General features: G+C 39.6%; 2 protein-coding genes across 3 annotated transcripts in view; one reads left to right on the forward strand and one right to left on the reverse strand.

Moving 5' to 3' along the window:
• Positions 1–140: 140 nt before the first annotated feature.
• Positions 141–23,138, reverse strand: LOC130918405 (kynurenine--oxoglutarate transaminase 3-like). Its single transcript, XM_057840086.1, has 12 exons — positions 22,776–23,138; positions 19,946–20,091; positions 12,636–12,777; positions 12,144–12,380; positions 3,421–3,543; positions 3,237–3,357; positions 3,097–3,173; positions 2,780–2,869; positions 2,533–2,719; positions 2,375–2,448; positions 332–418; positions 141–253 (listed from the first exon to the last, which is right to left on the reverse strand). The coding sequence occupies exons 1-12, from the start codon at positions 23,064–23,066 to the stop codon at positions 185–187; spliced, it is 1,644 nt and encodes a 547-aa protein (XP_057696069.1). The 5' UTR covers positions 23,067–23,138; the 3' UTR covers positions 141–184.
• lrrc8c (leucine rich repeat containing 8 VRAC subunit C) overlaps positions 22,892–24,304 on the forward strand; it is an 8,348-nt gene continuing 6,935 nt past the window's right edge. The window contains exon 1 of one of the 2 annotated variants that reach the window (XM_057842010.1): positions 22,892–23,053. The gene's annotated coding sequence lies outside the window, so the exon portion shown is untranslated. Of the gene's footprint in view, positions 23,070–24,304 lie in introns of both variants that reach the window. The other variant, XM_057842011.1, reaches the window with a different exon arrangement.

Genomic DNA, 24,304 nt, shown 5'->3' on the forward strand with positions numbered 1-24,304 from the left:
TTTTTTAATTTTTTGGGGCCTGAAATGAATTTTTACTTCTTGACATAACAGCTTTACATTCGTGTTGGTATTAAAATGTACAAATTCACTGAATCACACCAGGAGCTGTTAGTAATAATTACATTTATTGCTTCGCATTCATTACTGTCACAAAATATGCCAGACAAAAACACTAAAGTCCTCTTTAACCACTGTTTCCTGCCGACTTCCAATTCTTCAGGATGTTCTCAGCTGCATTTAGAGTCTCATCACACTATAAAAGATAAATAGTGGAATATTTCATGTATGTATTATAAGGGTTGTGTTTTGTGGATGGCTGGTGTGTGTTTACCTTGAAAAAGCAAAATCGAACATATTTCTCAAAAGCCTTGCTGGATTCCTGCCCAACAAACGCCGTCACGGGAATGCTGACCAGTTTCTAAGGCAAAATTAGTTCATTGGTTAGTTCTTTTTTTCTTTTACACTTACGTTAGCTTGCTAGTTTGTTGGTAATTTAAAATAATTTTCTACTTAATGTGTTAGTTACGTACAGTGGTATGAAAAAGTATCTGAACTTTTTGGAATTTCTCACATTTCTGCATAAAATCACCATCAAATGTGATTTGATCTTTGTCAAAATCACACAGATGAAAAAACTGTCTGTTTAACTAAAACCACCCAGACATTTATAGGTTTTCATATTTGAATGAGGATGGTATGCAAACAATGACAGAAGGGGGGAAATAAGTAAGTGAACAATCAGATTCAATATTTTGTCCCTCTTCTGGCAGTAATAAGTTTAACCAGACGCTTCCTGTGGCTGCAGATCAGTCTGGCACATCGATCAGGACTAATCTTGGCATGTCTGGCATGAATTGCTGTCTTTAGGTCATGCCAAAGCATCTCAATGGGGTTCATGTCTGGACTTTGACTTAGCCACTCCAGAACGTGTATTTTGTTTTTCTGAAACCATTATGAAATTGATTTACTTCTTTGTTTTGGATCGTTGTCTTGTTGCAGCATCCAGGGGCGGACTGGAACTAAAAAGCAGCCCTCGACTTTGACTTAGCCCAGCCCACAAGAATCGCTGTACGAAGGGAAACACAGACCCTCTAGGGGAGTCCAGGGGCATCCTGTATACATAACCTTCATTGGAAAGTATTAACCAGAAAACAAAACGATATATAAATGATTAAAAATATATATCATATCAATTTAACTACCTAAACTTTAAAGTGAAACCATTCATTTTATTAATATTTTGTGATATTTCTTCTGAATTAATATTGCTGCTGCGTGTGCATACGTTGTTTTAAAGCTAAAATATTCTTTCTTAGGAGACGGATAGTAGGACTAGCATACTTTAACTTGACACGATTGCAAACGGGGACATGGACTAGCTGGCACTAACCCTTTAATTGCCATTTATTTAATTTAAAATGTAGCTACCTGGTGGATAATAATTGCCAATATACCTAGCAAGTAACCCTCTACATCCCTACTTACTTGCCCTGCGCTTCTCTGGGGAGCTTCCATCAGCTCATCATTAACCTCTCCCTCGTCTGTTGTCTCTCCCCGCACCAGCTGCACGTGAGGGCGGCTGCCGCTCCCACTCTCACCATCGCCACGGGCTGGGCTGTTGCTAGCCGTCGTGGCCGTTGCAGCCAGACTGCCGCTTGCAAACATGTGTGTCAACTTGTGACATTTCGATGCTTCACTCTTGAGTTTCTTCAGTTTTTTCTCTCTAACTTTCTCCGCGCCACCCTTTTCTTTTTTTGCCACCACCATCCATAGTGTTTAAGGAGTAAGGCTTTACCAAGTAGGCCACTCTGTGCTTTCTTCGTTCTTCTCCTATCAGATTGGGGGTTAACAGCCAGGCACATTGCTACCACCTGTCGGATTGGATGCGAACTGTAGATAATCATAGAGGATGGCCGCTGGCCATCCAGAGCACCAACCATTATGTAATCCTCCAGAAGTTACAGATTACCAGTCCGCCCCTGGCAGCATCCATCCTCTTTTTAGCTTAAACTGTCTGACAGACGGCTTCAGGTTTTCCTGCAAAGCATTCTGATAAACCTTTGAATTCATTCTTCCATTAATGACTGCAAGTTGTCCAGGTCCTGAGGTAGTAAAACAGCCCCAGTTTGTTTGAATCAACCCCACCGAATAATTAAACCCCAGCTAACGCAAAGATTAAGCCTTATGTAAAAAAAAAATCTAAACTATTATAGGAAAGTCAATTAGATACAAAGACATTTTTTGGCCACCAGGGGTGGGGGGGGGGCACTACCCCCTGCCCTCCCTCAATCTCCGCCTATACTGGTGATGCATTAGATTTGTGTAAAAAAAAAATTCAAATAAAAGTGTCAGGTATCACTTTAGCCCACTATACCTTTTTCTGAATCATCCACTTGGCAAACTTGTAGTCGTAGGCTTCGTCCTCGCCATTGTTGTCGTGTGGCAAGTCTTAATACAAAAAAAAAAGAAAAATAGAAAGCGCATCATGACCCAAAAAAGGAATCCAACTGCACGCGAACAGTAAGAACCCACCAAGCTCTGACACATCCGCCATTATGAAGAAACCTCCCTCGGGGATGACGGGCAGGAACCCTGCTTCCCGCAGCATGGTCGCTAGGTGGTCCCGCTTGCCTTCCATGTTTCGGGCCAGCGCCTTGAAAAAACACTCAGGACGACCCATTTGCTTGTAATACACGAGTAACAGTTGCGCCAGGGCCTCCTTTGTGGAAAACTGATGTTATAGTCCCATCTTTTCTACATTCGGGTTCGGGATACTCGCCTGCAACATGGTTGGACTGTGGTGCACCATGTGCTCGAAGACGGTATGAAGATGCTTGATCAGGTGTTCTGGTCCAATGGACCAGCCAATCTAAAGTGGGATGACAGTTCTGTTAAAGACTCATCCAACATACCAGTAGCATGATAAGAATATCGCAATATATATTGCAAATCCCTAAAACGTCGCAATGTCAGTTTTTTCCAATTTTGCTCAGTCCTAACTATTATCTGGGAAGAGATCATTTCCCACAACACATCTGATGATCTCTCACACGATCCTAATCAGCGATTTTCAGAATTGTAGCAAAATTAGCTAACCTTCCATCCGGTGATGCTAAAGGTCTTCCCAGCGCTGCTGATGCTGATGGTTCGATCCCACATGCCGGGCAAAGTCGCTGCAATGAAACCACGTCTCAGGAGATCCAAGAAGGAACTTTATTCAAATTCTGGACTCTTACCGATCTTGTGGTGCTGGCGTCCATCAAAGATGAAAAACTCGTAAACCTCGTCGCTGAAGCACAGCGTGTCGTGTTTGATGCATAAATCAGCGATTATTTGTAATTCCTCTCTGGTGAAAACCTGCAGGAAGAATCATTTTGTCAGAGGTGGGATTTTGTTTAGGGTTCATGATGTTATTCGTGCCTTCCCGGTGGGGTTGTGGGGGTTGTTGATGATGATAGCCTTGGTTTTCGAGCTGAATTTACTGGCCAGCTCATCCGGGTCCAGGTACCAGTCGGCACTGGAGTTGGCTTTATAACCGGGTTTCTGCCACGTGGACAAGACATTGTTTAAAATAAATACATTTTCAAATTCACTGCAATAGACGCCGATCAACGTCCAATCCATTTGAACTGGAAGGATAAGTCTGCAGCTATCGATGATTCAAGTAATCAAATAATTACTTCGATTAATAGAGTAACTGAGTAACAAACATTTAATGTGTTGCAGAATGTCTCGTTAGTCAAATTGATATGTAAATTTTCGTAGATTTAATTCAAAACTCTCCTTGCTTAAATTAGGGTGACCATATTTTGATTTCCAAAAAAGAGGACACTCAGCCCTGCCTCAAGATACTTGAATTTTACCCGAAGTTCACTCGAAGATGCCTATATCATTTTAATATATTTAAAGTGTGCTCCCTCACTCTGGATGGAAAAAGGCATTTTGCAAAAAAAAAACAATTAAATAATGACATATATATATATATATATATATATATATATATATATATATATATATATATATATATATATATATATATATATGTATACATACAGTATTGGCCCGAATATAAGACGACCCCGATTATAAGACGACCCCCTCTTTTTCAAGACTCAAGTTTGAAAAAATACTTTTTGAACACCAAATTAATTTTTATACAGAAAATAATTACAATACATCTGAAACAAATGATTATAACAATATATTTGAGCGAAAAGGCATTTAATTTCGCATTCAAAACTTAATATCTGAACATTTAAATATGTAAACTAAAGTGCAATCAAATTCATAAATGAATGGCTTCTGGTTTTTGAAATATAAATAAGAAAAAAATATTGTGATAAAACAAAATTGCAATAACTGCATTAATTATCAAAGTGAAGTCTAACTGTAACTGTCTAACTGTCAGGGGTTCGCTTTGGCCGCCGGAGTCGCGTTCAGCATTCGATTCATTGATGACTGGCGCCATCCAGCGTCATGAATGGGTATATGTCTAGGCCGCAGTTTTTTTGTTTTGTTTTGGTTTTTTTTAGGCCGCCGTTATAAGATGTCCCCCAGGTTTTCATTCTTACTTTAATGCAAAAAACACCGTCTTATATTCGGGCCAATACGGTATATATAATGCAGACCCATGGAAATGTAGTCCAATCAATACACATACACACAGTAGGCTATGTGCCAACTAAACATTTTTATGAATTACTATAGCGACAATTGTCCTTGACAAATTGTTATTCCCATTCAACTGATATTTTCATTCAATGTTCTAGATAGCACACAAATAATAATCGAAAACAACTGACAAACTATTCAACCAGTATGTTTCCAAACGTAGCAGTTCAAAACTACGTTTCCCATAATGCCTAGCGTGGTTTAGCTTACTGATAGTTGGCTGAGGCAAAAATCAAACTTTGCTACAAAAGTTTACAATCATCGGCAGCGCAACGATGCGACACCAAACGGGATTTTACAGTCAAAGCTCCGACAGAAGTCAACAGTTGCCATCATATACATATTTATCGTAAAAAACTTAACAACTGGGCAGGCGTTGTGGCCAAATCGTCAACCCAGTAGATGGCGGTAATGCCTCATGATAGGGGTAAACTGCCAACAAAAACAAGAAGAACTACTCCTTCCCTCCCTTCTAGTAGGAGCCATGTCAACTGCTGCCACCCAGCGGCCAGAGGGATTCTCTTCAAATAGGTTCCGTGAAAAAAATCATAAAAACCGGACATTTTTATGAATTTATAAACCCGCCCGGACGACGAGGATACTACGTGAAAGTAGGACTTGTCCGGGCAAAAGAGGACGTTTGGTCACCCTAGCTTAAATGCTATAGAATGATAACTTTTTTTTAAGATTCTTTGAACACATCAAACACAGATTTCAACATAAAACAGCTAAATATACTGTACCTCTAAACTAAATTACAAATGCATAAACACAAACATTCGCTCAAACAAAAACTACACAAAAAAAAAAAAAATGAATCAGGCAGGTTGTAAAGTTTACTAAAAGACAGTGTGCAATTTCAGCAAGAAACCATCATGATTCCAAGGTGAGCATGATTGAATCATGCAGTCTCTACATAAACATGAACAGTGAATGAGGAGCTTGATTAAATATTGTTGATGCAACATAATGTTAATGTGTCTTTCCAACTAATTGCAATAGTCTTGTGATTTCTCTCGAGATTTAAAAGTAGGATTGCCAACTCCCTGAAAAAGTAAGGGACACCTCATTGGTACCGTCACCATTGAATTATTATTTTGTATGTGAAAAGAGATTTTCTTATTAGATGGGACTTTATTTTTATTTATTTCTTTCATAATCTTATTATCCACATTTTTTCGGCGTAGTGGAGACTCCAAACCGTTTGACCGACCGGCACCGTTTAAATATCAAAATGACCGGAATTCCATTCATTTTTAATGGCAAGCATTTTCCCTTCATTTTCAATGACAGGAAAACATAGGTGGTTGTGATTTTTGACCACTTACCATTACAGCTCATGACACTGAAGTGGCGCCTAAGTAAGTCAATACCACTGACAGCTATGTACGTCCATGCCATTGACTATCATGAATGCCGCTACTATTGATGCCAATGTACTGGATTCCATTGAGGCATATATAAATTGATGCCATTGACGGCCATTTACGTTAAAATTAGGGCTGTCAAACGATTTAAATTTTTAATCGAGTTAATCACAGCTTAGAAATTAATTCATCGTAATTAATCGCAATTCAAACCATCTCTAAAATATGCCATATTTTTCTGTAAATTATTGTTGGAATGGAAAGATAAGACAAGACGGATATATACATTCTACATACTGTACATATGTACTGTATTTGTTTATTATAACAATAAATCCACAATATTGCATTAACATTATTAACATTCTTTCTGTGAAAGGGATCTACGGATAGATTCTTAAAGGATAAATGTGAGTTTGTATATTGTGACTAAATATTGCCATCTAGTGTATTTGTTGAGCTTTCAGTAAATGATACGGTAGTGACTAAACTGTTCTGCCCAAATGCATGATGGGAAGTGGGACAACCATGACTGTGTGTTGTGGCTGCAAATACTATATCTTCTCTGTGTTGTGTACAATGCAGGGTGTTAAGAAAAAGATCAACTCCTGTCATTCTACTCCAAATTGCGCGCTTCAATAGTTATAATTGTTGTGGAAGAGATGTCAAAGCTTTTGGCAACTAAAAGCACGGTCCAAGTGAATGCCTGTATCCACTCCACTCACTTGTCACTGCCTCTTAGCTCTGTATTTATGCAAAACGGCGCCATTGTAGTCTGTTTGCGGCAATGCGTGAGTGGGTCGTTCCGTGCATGCGTTAAATATTTTAACGAGATTAATTAAAAAAATAAATTACCGCCCATTAACCCGATAAATTTGACATCCCTAGTTGTGCCTTATGTTGGCTCAACATGTGTCCTTTATGTTAAAAGAACACAATTGCTAAATACTGAAGGAAAGCAATTTAATCAGGTGCAAATTATGTATTTCTTTAATGTCGGTTCAACGTGTATTTTGGGGTGAACATGAGTGCCTCATGTTGGCTCAACAAGAGTGCGTTATGTTCGCGCAACATGAGTGCCTAATGTTGGCTAGACATGTGTGCTTTATGTTAGAAGGACATAATTGCTAAATGCTGAAGGAAAGCAATATTATCAGGTGCAAATTCTTTCCATATTTTTTTTAATGTCAGTTCAACACCCCATTTTTTTTGTGTGTGTAACAGCTATAGTTCCCTTAATAGGGAGCCGCTTGATTCAGACAGGAGAAGACTGAAAAGGGGAATCAAAACATCACAAAAGTTCATTGGCTGGCCATTTCCTCTCTTGTCCACCATCTACAACTCTCAGTGCCTAGGAAAGGCAAGGAGCGCCAAAATGGCTTTTACCTCTTCAACCTGTTGCCCTCAGGCACTACAGGGCCATGCCAGCCAAAACAGACCGAGAGAGAGTTTCTTTCCAATAGTTGTCATCATACTTTGTACTGCTAATGCCACAACATAGCCACATGCATCTCACTAAGTAATATGTTCTCAGAGATCCGTCTCAATCTGTGTACTGCCGAATCTGGGTATTGCATATGCAATATTTGCACAGTTACGTTTTATTATTTTTGCGCTGTTACATAAATATCTATGCAAAAACTACGAGGAGCATTCAAAAAGTAATGCACTCAAGTGCATTGCTCGTAGAGGATTTTACCAATCTTGTTTATATTTGGCACAAACATGATAGCACAAACCTTCTTGCGATTGTTATATGTGTTTTTCTTATTTTCAGATTTTTAAAGCTTAAACTAGCTTCCAAAATGGCTGCCCCTCTTGAAGCTCGTCAGAAACAAAGAGCTGTAATCGAATTCCTTGTTGCTCTCAGAATGCAGGTCTACTGGTAGTTCCCAGGGTTTCTAAAAATACTGCCGGAGCTAGAGCCTTTAGCCACCAAGCCCTTGTTTTATGGAATCAGCTTCCAGCTAATATTAAAGAAGCCGAGACAGTCTGCACATTTAAGATTAGATTAAAAACGTTCCTATTCAACAAAGCATACGGTCAGGCTAGTTGAAGTCGGAGTTGACTCAAAGTTTAGTCTAGGCTGCACTAGAAGCTACAAAGCTGGGGGACGTACAGCCACTGAGTTCTATCTCCTTTTTCTCACTCTACCTACCACTTATCTTACTTTATTTCTATTTTCCAATGTTAATATCTAGTTGTCTAGTCTCTTCATCACTAGTCACCCGGTGTCCCCTTTCCCCCCTCCCTTCTGGGGAGGGGCTATTTTTCAGCTGCAGCAACCTGACTTTCCGGACCCCACGCTGGATGGACGTCCTCGTTGCTACCCCTGTCTCATCTGGCTAGATGGACCGCTTCTTGTTCTTTTACTCCACTGCATCTTTACGGACTGTAACTTTGCCTGCTAATTCCCATTAGCGGTCCTGGGGCTTCCTGTCTATCCGTCCTGGGAGTGGATCTCTCCTGACTGTGGTACTCCCCAAGGTTTCTCATTTTTCTCCCGAAGACTCTGGAGTTTTTCCTTGCCGACATGGAGGGTCTAAGGATGGGGGAAACCCAGGACTTGAATTTATTTATTCATCTTTGTTGCTTCATTTGCTGTTTCTGATTGTGTATCATATTGCCTCTGCAAAGCCCTTTGAGACAACCTTGTTGTGATCCAGGGCTATACAAATAAAATTGAATTGAACTGAATTGAATTGAATAGAGGGAGAAACCCCTCTGAGGATTCAACCCCGGCTGGAAAATGTCTACAAGGATGATACCATAGACTATTGTACTGTAAAAAGATGGGTGCTGCGATTTAAAAACAGTACTGAAGACCACGAAGAGGTGGGTAAAGCCAGCATACCCGATAAACCCAAAAAGTTCAAGGCCCAAAAATCAGCTGGCAAAATTATGGCCACCGTTTTTGGGGATTTTCAAGGTGTAATCATTGTGGATTTTTTGCCGAAGGGGGAAACCATTAACTCTGAGGTATACATTGAGACTCTTAGGACGCTCAAAGCAAGAATTCGACGTTTTTGGCCTAACTTGGACATGGCAAATGTGCTCCTCTAGTCCTCACACAAGCATCAGGACCATGGAGGTCATCACTTCATTTGGATGGACTGTGATACCACATCCGCCATATTCTCCTGATTTGGCACCTCTTTGGTCCAATGACAGAAGGACCCCAGGGCAACCGATATGGCAATGACGAAGTGAAAACTGCTGTCAAGAATCGGTTTAGAGATCAACCGGCTGAGTTCTACAACACTGGTATACATGCCCTCGTTCATAGGTGGACTGTAGCTCTTGAAAGAGGTGGAGACTATGTGGAGAAGTAAAAATGTAATCCTCACACTTGTACCTTTCTTTTGATGTATAATACATGTTGCTATTTTAATTTGTTTGTACATAATAAAGTTGGGTGCATTACTTTTTGAATACCCCTCGTAATTTGCACTATCATATCAAGTAAACCATCTATCTGCCTCATAGTCTGAGTACTGTAAATTGTCATATATGCACTGTTATATTACCACTACATCACCACTTGCTGCTAGCCACTAATTGACTTTATTACCAATCTGTGTACTCTTGTGGGTTTTTTTATTAGCCTCATTCATAGACTTCATAACCAGGAATGATGAAGTCTATGCCTCATTGTTGTTTTGTTTTCAGTGGTGCACGATATGGCAAAGCTTTAAATCTCGTTGTACTCTGTACAATGACAATAAAGGCTATTCTATTGTGTTCTATTCTATTCTACCATTAGACGAGTCGTGTCATGTTCAGTGTTGCCACCAGAGGGCAGTGTACTAGATATCGACCAATATAAGTTTTTCAGGACAGATACCTATTATTAGTTTGAGAGGCTGATAACCAGGGGTGAAAGTTGTTAGAATTTCTTGCCGGAACTCCCCGACGTGAAGGTCGCCACGGAGCCATAAATGTTATTTATTTATTTATTTATTTATTTATTTTGTTGGGGGGGGGAGACTACTGAAATGCAAAGAAAACTGTTTTGGTTAGTTATTTCTATAACACATACAAAAACTGATTTTCTATCAAAATTGTATTTTTTTCAATGTTGTGCAAAATAAAAGTTAACAAAAACAGCTATAACCCCAACCTCCATTTCCAAATTTTTATTTTCCCTCATTTCCTCACATACTTAATGCCAAATCTCAATTTTAACTACTTAAGAACATAGGATGTTTATTAAAATTGAAGATAATTTAAACATTTACTTTTTGTTGTGTTTTAATAATAAACAGTAACATGCATTCAGAAAAATAAGTTTGTGTTTTTAATAATAAAAAATATAACTAACATGCATTCAGAAAAATAAGTACAAATGACTTATATTATGCAGAGTGAAATGGAATATATTTTGAAGATCGCCCAAACATTGACATTTATAAATCATAAGGAAATGAATAAGTAGCCTAACATAAATGAACAAATAAAAATCCAAAGTGCACATTTACATCTAAGATGTTCTGAACCTCCCCATCAGAGCAAATAAAACTAAATATGATAAATAGGCCACCTTAACTCTTTCCTTGCTCTTAAAGATTTGATACATTTTCTTTTGCATTGCCTTTTTTTTTTTTTTTTTTTTTTTTTGCTGTTTCAGAAAACATGCACTGAATCTTACACCGGAACTGCGTTCTGGCCCTGAATCTTATACCTGAACTGCGTTCCTGTGCGTTCCCGTCCACTTTCACCCCTTATGATAACCGATTTTTGGAGCCAATATTCATTTACATTAAAAGTGTAAAAAGTGGCGTGAACATTTTTGAATAATTCAAACACTGAACTTCATTGAAATACGAAAAGCATATTTACTGAATCATACAAATAGAAAATAATAGCCCCAGAAGTGCCTGAATTTCCTATACTCTGAAACATTTAAACAAGAATAACGTAAAAAAATGCTTGTCTTTGTTTAAATGCTCCATTGAGTGAGTCCAGTCATATCCGCTCACTGCTGAGAACAGCCGCGCACACACAAACACAATGAGTTGCCACAGCACACTAGTATTTAACAAGCTAAATGATGATTGACACATTTGGCGTCTTTGAAGGTAGCGCTGCAAAGCTTTTCTGACGAGATCAAAGCTTCAATGCCTGTCAGTCATCATTAACTTTAACAAGCAAAACCCACAGTGCACTGCTGGCCATGAAAAGCAGCAGGTGGGAGAGTGCGGCTGTACAAGCATTAAGCAGAAATACATAAGTACATTTTTTTAATGAAAAACCCAATCTGTTCACCCAATTCCGATCCTCTGAAAAATGGCGCGATCCCTAGTCTCTGTTAGGTTTTGTGTTTGTTTTCTCCTAGTGTGACTTGTCCCTGTGATTGCCCAATGATTTCACCTGATGTGCCTTCTCCCAGTGTATCCTCCTGTGCTCACCTGTTCCTTGTTGTCTCGTTACCCCTTGTCTGCGTGTGTGTATATAAGCTCCCATTTTCTTTTCACTCCTTGTTGCGTCATTGTCAAAGCCTGTCTACGTCAATGTCCACGTCCATGGTCTGGTCAGCATTATTCCAAACACTCGTGTTCCATGTAAGTTTTTGAAAAGAAGTCTTTTGTTAGTGATACTTTTGTTTGCCTCAGTGCTATCTTTTGATTACCACAGCCTTTGTTTTGTACTTTGTTTTAGTTGGCTTTAATTAAATCCTTTTTGCACCATTATCTGCTTCGCCTCAATTTCCCTGCGCTTGGGTCCACCTTGCCCGCCCGCACTTCCTGACAGTCTCTATCCCTAGTTTTAAATTGATGTTTTCAAGTCGGCAGGTCGGATTAAGAAAAAGGCCAATACTGATGAACGTCAAATTTCCAAATATCGGCCTGATATATCGGCCTACCTCGACAGTGTACCCTCTGAAATCATTAAACCTGACAGTAACACTTTGAAAAACTAACCACTACAACGCCACTGTAATAAAACAAATAATCGAAGCAACAAAATTTAATTCGAAGCCTATTTCCCTAATCAAATTACTAAATTTAATCACTCGTTACATCATTAATTCGCCCCTTCTAGTTCTAATGGATTGGACGTCGATCGCCATCAATGTTACGAAAACATTATTCGCTGCTAGCTTACAAGTCGTAGCGGTATCAGCACAGGTTTAGCCCCCGCCATGCGAACCATTGGCACGTAAGTGTCAAAGAAGGGTTCTATGATGATGACTTCATCCCCGTCGTCCACCAGAGCCTGCATCGTGCAGCACAAGGAACAGTAACCACCCACCGTCACCAGGATTTCCTTGAGAGGGTCAATGGGACGCCCGTACAATTTGCCGTAAAGCAAAGAGATGGCCTCCACCAACGCAGGGTGGCCCTAAAATGTTAGACAGCAAGGGTCAGTTCAATTTGGCAAAAATGGCTGAGGTTTGAAGGTCAACGGCCTTGTTCATACTGGCAGGCAAAATCAGATTTTTAGCCCATCCAGATTAAAACTCGATGGCTCGTTTGTAGTCTGAACAGTCACAATAAAACCACAGAAATCAGATTTTTGTGAGACAAATTGAAACCAAATACGGGATGTAGTTCGTTACTTACTGCTGAAATCCGTTTTACCTAAGCTAACACTCACAAATGCTCTTGTATACTGGTTCAACTTGTCCACAGAGACTGTCTTCACCAGGGCCTCTTTGATTTCACGTGGTACTGGCGTGTCCGGGGATCCGGCGCCCAGGTTGACTGCCGACGAGGCGGCCTTCAACCAGCTTTCCAACCTGAAAAAGAAAAGCCCTCAACTGAGAAGTCAACAAAACATCTGAAGCTGACTCAGCAAGTGGTTTGTTTTTCTGTGGATTTTAATCTCCAATTTGACAGCAGAACACCAATTGGGAATTCCAATCGATCTCGAACAGGGGGGAAAGCGGCTAAAATTTCTTGCCGGAACTGGGGGGAGGTGGGGGTGGACCCTCCGAAAACCACCGAAATGCTAAAACTGCGTTTGGCACAGTTACAAATATAACACACAATAAAACAACAGGTTTCACAGTGGTTTGCACGTTCCCCTCACAGTTCTGAGATCAACAAGTGTTCAATCACGGGCTCCAACCTTCCAGTGCAGAGTTTGCATGTTCTCACCACGCCTGCGTTAGTTTTCTCCTGGTGTGCGTGAAAGCAGTGCTAAACTAAACAGGAAACAGGGCAAGCTGGAAATAGCTAAATTAAACTGAAAACATAACGAAATTATACGTTCGGTTCGGGCCAGGGTTCTCGCTAACTTTTTAAAATAAATATATATTTATATATGTATACTAAAACGATGTATGAATGTTAACTAAGGAATACTTGTTATCAAATAAATAATTTGGAAAAAAGAAGGCACTGTATGGTCATTGCAGAGCCAGAGCGTGCCATGCGCCCTCTTTTTAATATTCACATCTGCAAGACGGCAAAACCGCGTCTCTTTATTTATATTAAGCCAACTTTTCCAGCGTTATTTCGTTGTGTAAATGTATTTATAATGATCATAAAAATATGTAGACTATTTCAACATTAAGAAAAGTTGCGTTTTTTCTCTGCCAACTGAGAATTCGTTACAAAAGACACCAAATGTGATCACACAAAATGCAACCAGTCCGTTTTTCCAAGCAGCAAGCAATGCTTTGTCCATGTCTGACGGGCGCATCCCTTCCCTCTCCTTCTCCTCCTGAGTCCTCACAAATAATACATAGAATTTTGAGGTTTTTATCGGGCTCGGGCCTACAAATAAAATATAACATTTGGTTTTTTTCCGGGCTCAGGCCTACAAATAAAACATAACATTTTGGGGGGTTTTTTGGGCTCGGGCCTGCAAATCCGGTTAATTGAATGGGCTCGGGCCGGGTCGGGCTACAATACCCGCGGACCCGGGTCGGGTCGGGCTGGATTTTTCAGCCCCGAGCTTACCTCTTGATGACCTTCAATTGGTTGCAGTTACATGACGGGAACGCTCCCTCCGGAACAAAACACGACACGATTTGACCAACATTGTGACAACCAGTGTTGTTAATAACGGCGTTACAATATAACGGCGTTACTAACGGCGTTATTTTTTTCAGTAATGGGTAATCTAATTAATTACTTTTCTCATCTTGGCAACGCCGTTACCGTTACTGAGGACGGAAAGGCATGTGTTACTATGCGTTACTATATTGGTCGAAAAGTCTGAGGGAGACGGACTCACCGAGACGACAGAGCAGGAGTATGGAGGAGGCAAGAAAGTTGTGACGCCGAGCAAACGCGATGCTAGGTAGCTCCAATAATACATGTTGTAGCCGATAGCTAGTACAAACTACGCGCGCATGTTATGGTAGATATGGTAGACATGATAGATATCACATGTACTGTACATAGATATAACTAGATGCAAAATGACAGACATGGCACTAAATGAGTTAGTAGACAGCCGCCATCTTAAAGCAGTAATTTTTAGGACGGCTCTGTTGTAGAGAACCTTCCTAGCGAACCTAAGTAACTTTTTATCTAAAATACTCCTAAATCGGCAAAATCTTGACTTGAATCTATCTTTAAATGATGAAACAGTTTTAGAACTTTCATATGTCGAAAGTAGAGAGAAGGGAACTAATGCAATAATGGGATCAATTTTTTTTTTTTTTTTTTTTGAGGAAAAAAAAAAAAAAGTAATTATCACCAATTACTTTGCCAAGTAACTAATTACTCTTACATTCAGGTAATTGAGTTACTAACGCAATTACTTTTTGGGAGAAGTAATTTGTAACTATAATTAATTACTTTTTTTCAGTAAGATTAACAACACTGGTGACAACCAACGCTGACCAAAAATGACGTAATGTCCAGGTTATAAAATTGCGCCAGCAGCCCTCCACGCACAGAGAGCGCCAGTAGGCAACACGGGACAAGTCCGTGAAAGCGTCCAACCTGCTTCATTCTCGAGACATCTTTTCATGTGAAAGCAATGACGAGAGTAGATCCCGCGTCACCTGATACGGGAATTTCCCTGGATATATGTGTGAAAAGGGCTACAGGCAACGCGACTTGTCAGATCGAGATGTTGGGAAGAACTATGTGGGATAAATGAATAATAAAAATCAGTGAAAATGGATGATGCTAAACAAGCTCTTTATTAGGCTTGTTGTTAACACTTGTGGATGTAAATCTGACGTTAGTAGACTGTTCTTATTGGTGACAGTGGCAGTTTTTTTGTTTTTGTTTTTAAAGGGGTTTTGAAAGTTGCTGTCATATTTTCGGGATCAAAGCACCAAATGCCGGATTAATGCATGCACTGCACGACCCACTCACGCATTGTCGCAATCTGTAATGGCGCCGTTTTACCAATATAAAGGAAATAAAAGGCAGCGTAAAATGAGTAGAGTGAGTTTTGGCAGCTTTTTGAGCCTTTTTTTGATTGGCTAACGCCTTACAATCCCTCTCCCTACGATTAGAAATATCATGGGAAGCGATGTGGGGAAGCAAGGTAGCAATTGATCTTTTTCTTAACACCTTATGTTATTTCCCAACGCAAAGAAGATATATCAATTGGTAGCACTACGCACAGTCATGGTTCCACTTCCTATCATGCATCTGGGCATGGCTACAGTATCATTTACTGAAAGCTCAACAAATACACTAGATGGCAATATTTAGTCACAATATACAAAGTCACAAGTCTTTCTATCCGTGGATCCCTCTCACAGAAAGAATGTTAATAATGTAAATGCCATCTTGAGGATTTATTGTCATAATAAACAAATACAGTACTTATGTACTGTATATATTCGTCCGAGTTTTATTCATTTTTTTCTTAATGCATTGCCAAAATGTATATGATCGGGAAAAATTATCGGGGATGATTGGAATTGAATCGGGAGCAAAAAAAAAAAAACAATCGGATCGGGAAATATCGGGATCGGCAGATACTCAAACTGAAACGATCGGGATCGGATCGGGAGCACAAAAACATGATCGGAAAAACCCTCCTACTGAGTATAATTTTAAATTAGACATATGCCTGCTTCAAGGTATACCGTGATATGAAAACGTCACGGTTTCAAAACCGCAAAAATTTTCCGTCTTATGCCCCTTTTCCCACTGATACTAGTGGGTCAACGCGTGTTTTTGGTCACGTCACCACGCTAAGATGAACGTCGACAAGTGCGACCGAATTCATTCAGTTCAAGGAAGTAAACAATGCAGAGCAACATTGAAGGCTCCTTTCCGTTTGTATTCTCTGTTTTCATGCTTTTTACTGCCCTCAAAATGGTCGAAATGCAGCAAAGGATCAACACTCTGCTTGTACTGAGGCAACGTAGGCGACGTGAATTCTTCTTCTACTAGTTTTGTTGTTAGCATCGACGTAACTACGGTTGTGGGGCGTGTTAAATGGGAGGCGACTGGCACGTTGTTATGACGCATCACGTAAGAGCCTACGTCACCACGTAGATTAGGGTGTTGACTTTTGGCCCGGGGTTTTGCTTTCACACTGCATGACGATCACAGCCGAGGTGATTTTAACGCGGGTCGCTTGGCGGGTTGATTGACACGGGTCGAGGCGGGTCGCTGCACCTTTCCCACTTCCACCAAAAGCCGATTGTTAGTGGGTTGACATGGGTTTTTTGGCCAGTGGGAAAGGGGTAATACTGTCCCTAAAGTATTAGCTATTTTTATGTCTCAAAAATCCAGGGAGCAATCCCTCGATTGCAGCTGCAAGGCTCAACCCATCCCCACTGGTTGTTGCTCAGTGTCAGTGAGTCAGCTGTGCTACACGATGGCTGGAGGAGGTGAAACTCCTGAACTTTTCCCCCATCGAAGAAAATGAAATCACTGGTATGGGAATACTCCGGCTATAGAAAAATTACAGACGGCTGCGGGTAAGAGGAGGGCCAAACGACATCTAAAACATGTTTGCGAAGGGTGGCCGCCGAAGAGGCAATACCTCTAATATGATTTCGCATTGATACAAAATTAAAGGTTTGTAAACACTGTCATGAATGTTTCTCACCAGCTATGAGAGTTAACTCCAGTGTGTTTAGTGTGTCTAGCGGTGGTAAAACATGTGTTTTATCTCTCTGGCAACTGTCTGTGTTGAGAAAGATAGTGTGTGTATAATGTAACATATTATGAATCATACAGATGTTGGACGACACCAACATCTTTTGTTAGGAAAGGACCTGAAAAGTCTCTCTAAGCAAATAAACGCAGAACTAGCAAAATTGCAAGAATGGTTCGACACAAATCAAAAAGAAAAGGCCTTAACGAGAACTTAAGCATACAAATAAACAATGTTGTGATACAAAGAGTACAGCAGCACAAAGTCTTAGGTATTGTCCTAGATCACCGTCTAACTTGGAAGGCCCATGTGGTGTAGCTGCGCAACAAGCTTGCTAGGAGCATCTCCATTCTCTTTTGAGCACAAAATATGCTAGATAAGAGGGCTCTCCAAACCCTTTACAGCGCACTTGACTTGCCGCACCTCAGCTACTGCTTGGAGATCTGGGGGCACACGTACACAACACACCTTTGTCCACTTTTTATCCTTCAAAAAAAGGCAATTAGGATTTTTCATAAAGCACCGTTCAGAGCGCACACAAACGAACTTTACATCAAGTCCAAGCTATTAAATTTTATGACATGGTTAACTTCAAAACTGTTCAAATGATGAACAAGGCCCACGCAAACAGTCTGACGACTAACCCACAAGCTCTATTCCAACTAAGGGAATCAACCTACGACCTGAGAGGAATCAGATTGTTTTCCTATTGGGCAACTAGGACAACATTAAAATCTTTCTCGATTATGAACAATGGGGCTTGCCTATGGAATACATGTGATGCAGCGCTTACGAGTATATAATCATTGAGTTACTTCAAAAAGATGTACAAAGAACCTATAATAAATCGCTACATGGACCAAAATGAGTCATAGCTGCACTGCACACACACATCCGCTACAAGTTGTTCCCACAGCAAAAAAGGCAAACAAAGGAAGATTAAATGTCAGGGACAGAGACTAAGACATAACATTGCTTACTCTGAAGATATGCCCTCCAGTAAAATTAGATTACTGATCTGCCATTGCAACGTGAGCGCTGTGTTTAACCTGCTGTGACATGGAGCTCCTTGACTGGACACTCAGCTCATTGGACAAGATATTTTCTACAATGAGACCTACACCAAACCAACGGCTATTTAACACAAACATGCTAGACTGTGCGTCTCGGGCTGTTGGGGGACGGGTATCGATAACCATTTGCTTTTTCCCTGTCTTCCTTTGTCTGTCATCGTCTTTTACGGGCAAATTATTCCATAGTCTGTGTCAATGTTTCTCCTTTCTGGCCAAACTATCCCACACTCTGTAACTGTCAATGATTCTGATGATGATGACAATGACCATAAATTCATTCATTCATTCATTCATACACAGGTGCTTTTTATGGAAAATAATACAATTATTTTTGTTGTGATGGTAATAACGTTGAACTGTGGGTTTCGACTCAACTAAAGGAGTGCATTTATTTAAATTTTATTTTGAATATTTCAGTTATTTCTTTGTTATTGTTTTTAAATGTATTTTAACTTAACATTATACTATAAAACTACTGTTCAATGGAAAAAACAGGTACCATCCAAGTGGGATAAGTCCGACTTCCCACCTTCCTCAAATGCAGCATGAGCACAAGTGGCCAAAGCACTCCTCTCTATTGTGTTAGTATTACACATCTAAAAAAAAATAGTCCTGCAGAACGAAATGAATTATGGCAGTTGTGTGTGACATTGTTTTCGTTTTTATTGGCATGCTAAGTCAGCCCAATTGACTCACGCTAGCTTAGTCACTCCGGAGCCCTGAAACTAACAAATAACTAACAAACTACACGAAATTTGTTGAACTCAACTAGGGCTGCAGCTACCGAATATTTTAGTAATTGAGTATTCCTCTGAAAATTCAATCGATTAATCGAGTAATCGGATAAAACATTTTTTTTTAGGTAAGGAGCAATTATAAATATACACGAGAAAACAAGACATTTCATCTAATATTGAACCATTTTCAGATAATTAATGTCTTTATTTTCGATGTACTTTGTTGGAAACAGCCAACAACTGCATCTCAGAAGTGACTAGAAAAAAAACAAAAACAATTTACTGCTTTCGCTCAAAAACTTCTAGAGCTTAAAAAAAAAAAAAAAAAATCTTACTTCTTACCTAAACATTTCATTACGCTTGATAACACACTAGGGCTGCAGCTATCGATTATTTTAGTAGTCGATTAATCGATGAACTAGTTTGAATAATCGAGTAATCGGATAAACATGAAAAAATTAAAATACCTGAGCTGGGCCTCAAACGGTATATAGAAATTAATAAATAAGGAGCTACTTATGTACAACAAAAGAACAATTGGCCAACTTACATAGCAAAAGTCCACTAGCTTAATTGCTTTAAAGTACTATTTAAAAAAAAACACATATTCTCACAAAAATTGGCTAAATATACCTTTAAACTAAATTACGAATGCCTTAAAAAACATTAGCTCAATCAAAAACCTAGCTTATGTTTGTCTTGACAGGGAGCATCTGGATTTGGCCATGTAAAATGAGGCAGAATAGCGGGCATTGTATCCACCCAAATCAATGAAACTAAATGCAAACACTTATAATACTTATAATACACTTACAATAACAAACCATTACAACGCCACTTTAATTAAACGAATACTCGAAGCAGCAAAATTTAATTTGAACCTTTTTTTTCTAATCAAATACTCGAGTGAATCAATTAATCTTTGCAGCGCTAAACTCAACTCTACCGACTAATTAAATCCTCGCTAACTCATACATTAAGCCTAATGTCAAAAGTGAACTTCCCCTTTAAGGTTATCATACCGTCAGAATCTTGTACCGGCACATGCCGATTTGAAGCCCTCACTCACCATATGGACTTCTGAAATCCTTCAATCCTCTTGGAAGGTCCATGTCGAGACGGAGACGCCATGGTTGTATCCAGTTTGACTGTGACACTCGTACAAATGCGGCTGGATATGAGTAGCAATTGATCTGGAGTCGGATGCAAAATTTGCTGTACAAATATAATTATTCAGAAAACTCTAACCAAACTGGATTCTGCCTTCTGCTCTCATTCCCGCCCCTTCGGCCATGGCACAACTGCCAAAAGGGTCGCTTATACCCTAAAAAATACAAACTACATATTTATTCTGCCGATTTTCGTTAGCAAGCTATCATATAGCAATCATTTGCCACCAACCCTCTAAGTTGAAATGGATTTAATGTGTATTTCCACTGAAGGGGTGTGGGGCCAGGCTTTTCATGTGTGCCTCGAAATTGCCACACTGACAAACATCCAATGTATGTATATTGTACCTCTCTAATTTATTTATATATAACTAACATTTATTTACTCTTTATGAGCCTATGTTGTTTGGCATTAAAGTTAGCATTGAGCTAGCACACTTTCATTAGTGTAAATTATGCACAGTATTTGACAGTTTGCTGTTTAAATATTAAACGTCTTCTGTTGACGATACATTTAAACTGGGTGTGACTAATAAACTCATTGAATTAAACGTACGTTGCCTCTTCTTTGAAGAAAATGGAAACAACGAGAACAGGCTTGGGGGAGTACTTGATTATTCATCTCAATGCTTTGTAAATAATGTTAAAATTTGTTTAAAGCATGTCAGAAAAGTTTTAAGTACACGCACGAAGAAAGATTTGGATGTTGTCTTAGTGTATCACAGGTCTATACGGCACAAATAAATAAATAAAAAGGTAAATTTACGATAAATTGCTCGCAGTTGTGGTTGTCTGAATCCTCCTATTAAAAAAAACTCATAAAGACATTAATGAATAAGTTATCTCACTTTTGAATGGATGTAAAAGATCGGAGCTGGACATATATGGAGTTGCTAAAAAAATTTGCTGGTTGACACTTAATGACATCTGTCATAATCATTCATTAATTCCCATGACAGTGTCATGTCATAATTATGACGGTCTTATGACAGTCTTATGATGCCGCTGTCAAATAAAGAGTTACCTATTAACCCAAATAAATCAACAAATCAGCCACCCTGTGGCCTGTACAACGAACGGGGTTCAACCTACCCAGAAGTAACCCAGGGTTCCAGCGGGAAACCGGGGTTGACAAAACCTGGTTATCTAGTTTGGGGTTAATCAGTGCTACGACGCTGATTATGAAGTTGATTTGCTGAACCTGTGTTAACCCATTCAGAGTTACTGCGCATTCACATAAAAGGGGGCGGATACCAGACTCAAACACAACTTTTATCAGACGAGGAATGCGTGATAATTATGCGGAGTTATGAAGAATTTGAATCCACCCTCACCGCGAAATCCAACACCGCTTTAGCGAGTAGAGCGCGACTGGTCTGTTGGCAGTGAATTATAGATCGTATGAATGCGTAAGTATGCCAGTTTTACTTATGTCTGTGAAAAGAAATAAAGCCTGCTGTCAGGACAGTAAAATAAGATTTGGTATGTTAACTGTATGAAATATTTTATTGTATCTGCATCACCACATTAAGCAGGATGATTGTATGTTTAGTCCCCTTGACTGTATGAGTCTATGTATGACACATCTTCAGCAGCAGAAAACACACCTGGCAACAGGTCGAAATGAAATATAAGAACATAATCCAAAATGGTAAGTGTGTGTGGTGGGGGGTGGGGGGCAGAAGAGAGAGTGAGAGAATGAAAATATGCTTTAGTCATTCTCACAGCCAACAAGAAGAAAGTTGCTGTGAGGGGCACGGAAGGAGGAAGTGCACCAGAGTCCTTCACTGTGGCTGAAGAGTTGGCCCTAGCCAACAATAGTGGCAGACCAATTTCGGAGTGGGTGGAGTGGGTGCAGTGAAAATGTCCACCCTCTATGTGCGAGGTTATATGGCATTGAGGTGGTAATATATGGCATGGTTAATCAGAAACCTGGGGTTAAGCAAGATCTAACTCTGAGACAACCAGGTTTGAGATGTGGCGTATATTGTCATGGCAACATTCCCCGGTTTCAACATATCCACCTTTCATAGTCCCAGTTAGCCGGGAAGTTAGGCTGTACGTGATGAAGTTACTCTCGAAGTTACCCTGATAAGCCAGAAAACCAGCTTCGTCGTACAGGCCACTAGACTGTAAGCTGCAGGATTCAAAATGAAGGGAAAAAAGTAGCGACTTATAGTCCGCAAATTACGGTACTGTAAATTTCAGAGTTACAGAAGCACTACTCTGTTTTTCTAATGTGGATTTGACGGTTTCCCCTTTTTTTTTTTGTTTTAAAGCTTTTCTCTGCTCTACAGTGAGGTCTTAAATCAATTAAATAAAATAATATTTGTATTCCTGATATTTTATGTATTAAATATACTGTTCATTGTGCGTTTAAAATTTTAATGCTTCGTGTTTGCTAACTAGTATTCGTTTGAGAAGCCCTTTGTGTTATAATTTCGGAAATAAATTATGATTTTGACATGACCTCATGCAGTTTTACTTTGCATATGAGCAGAAAAAAATTATTTTAAGTTTTCTTTATCTCTTTAGGTTTGTACTCTTGGTCAGGGTTAGCTAGCTAGTTAAACAGCTATCTTGTACTCTTCAGTAAAATATAAAATTAGCATAGATTTGCAACCCTGTTTGTTGCTATAATTTTAGCAAGTATTAGACTTCTAAATGTCCTGTAATTCTGAAAGGAAGGCTTTATTGAATGAATTAATATGAGTATTGTGTAACATTTACCTTCGTTGGGAGGCAACCAGTGAACTCTGCCTGTTCGGCTAAATTCGGGTGCACTCGGGTTTCCAGTTCGGCAATCCACGCCCCGCGGTCGGCGTCTTCTCCGTCTCCGCCCACGTCGCGCATCCACGCCCGCACGGCGGACCCCCGAAGGCGGACAAGCGGGCATTCCGAGCCCGGAGGCAGCAGAACGAGAATCGCCGCGTCACGACGATGACGAATAGAGCCAACCTGGTCGCTTTTTAAGAAGGGAGGGGAAAAAAGACAACCTCCAAAGCAAGGTAAACATCGCATGAGGTAAACGTTACTTTTTCTATTTTTTTAAAGTCACTGCAGCATCCTCGCCTCTCGTGTCGATTGAATCGTTTCAATGCCACGAGTCTGCATTAGTGTTTTCACTCTGCACTGCGGTTTTGACTGTTATTTAGTTGTTTTTTTAAAAAATGATTATTACCCCCCTAAAGGACACACATAGATATGTGTTGTAAGAAGTCTTGGGCGTTTTCCAAACATGCCTGTATTTGGATACATTTGGGATTGGGGGACAAATTTCCTGTCAGGAAAGGGATGAGGTGGAGGATGTGTGGCTGACTCATCCGGTGGGAATGGGAATTTTCCTTTATACAAAGTGGACCTGATTGTGCTCATAACTCTTGAGATTTCCATAACTAGCTTTAACTCATTGGCTGCTAATGACTTTGATGGGCGTCCAATCCATTTGAACTGGGATGGTGGTAGAGAATGGACGTTGCTTCATTCTAGTGCCGCAACGATTAATCGATTAACTCGAGTAATTCGATTAGAAAAAAAGATTCAAAATAAATTTAGCTGCTTTGACTATTTGTTGAATTAAAGCAGCATTGTTATGGTTTGTTTTGAAAGTGTTTGCGTTTAGTTTTATTGATTTGGGTGGATACGCTGCCCTCTAGTGGCAACAGTGAATATGAGATAACTCATTTCACATGGCTGAATCCAGCTGCGCCCTGTTAAGACCAACATAAGCTAAGTTTTTGTCTGAACTAATGTTTTTGTCATGCATTTGTAGCTGTTTTTAGTGAGAATATTTGTTTGAACCATTTGTTTGTTAAAAAAAAAAAAAAAAAAAGTTAGCATTTGATAGCATTTAAGCTAGCGGACATTTGCTATGTAAGTTAGCCAATTGTTGTTTTGTTGTACTTAGATCCTCTTTTTTTTTTTTTTTAATACCGTTTGTGGCTCGGCTCAGGTATTTTAAGTTTTATGTTCCTTATCTGATTACTCGATTATCAGAACTAGCTAGTTGTTCGATTAATCGATGACTAAAATAATCGATAGCTGCAGACCCTGTTGATTCTCTGCCAGAGTACCCAGGACAGACTTTGGGTGGATACACTGCCCTCTAGTGGCAACCGTGAATATGACATAGCTAATTTCAGATGCCTGAATCCAGCTGCTCCCTGTTAAGACCAACATGAGCTAAGTTTTTGTTTGAGCTTATGTTTTTTTTTTTAAATGCATTCTTAATTTATTTTAAAGGTATATTTAGCCATTTT

Source organism: Corythoichthys intestinalis, chromosome 7 (genome assembly GCF_030265065.1).
Source record: "Corythoichthys intestinalis isolate RoL2023-P3 chromosome 7, ASM3026506v1, whole genome shotgun sequence".
Lineage (NCBI taxonomy): Eukaryota > Metazoa > Chordata > Actinopteri > Syngnathiformes > Syngnathidae > Corythoichthys > Corythoichthys intestinalis.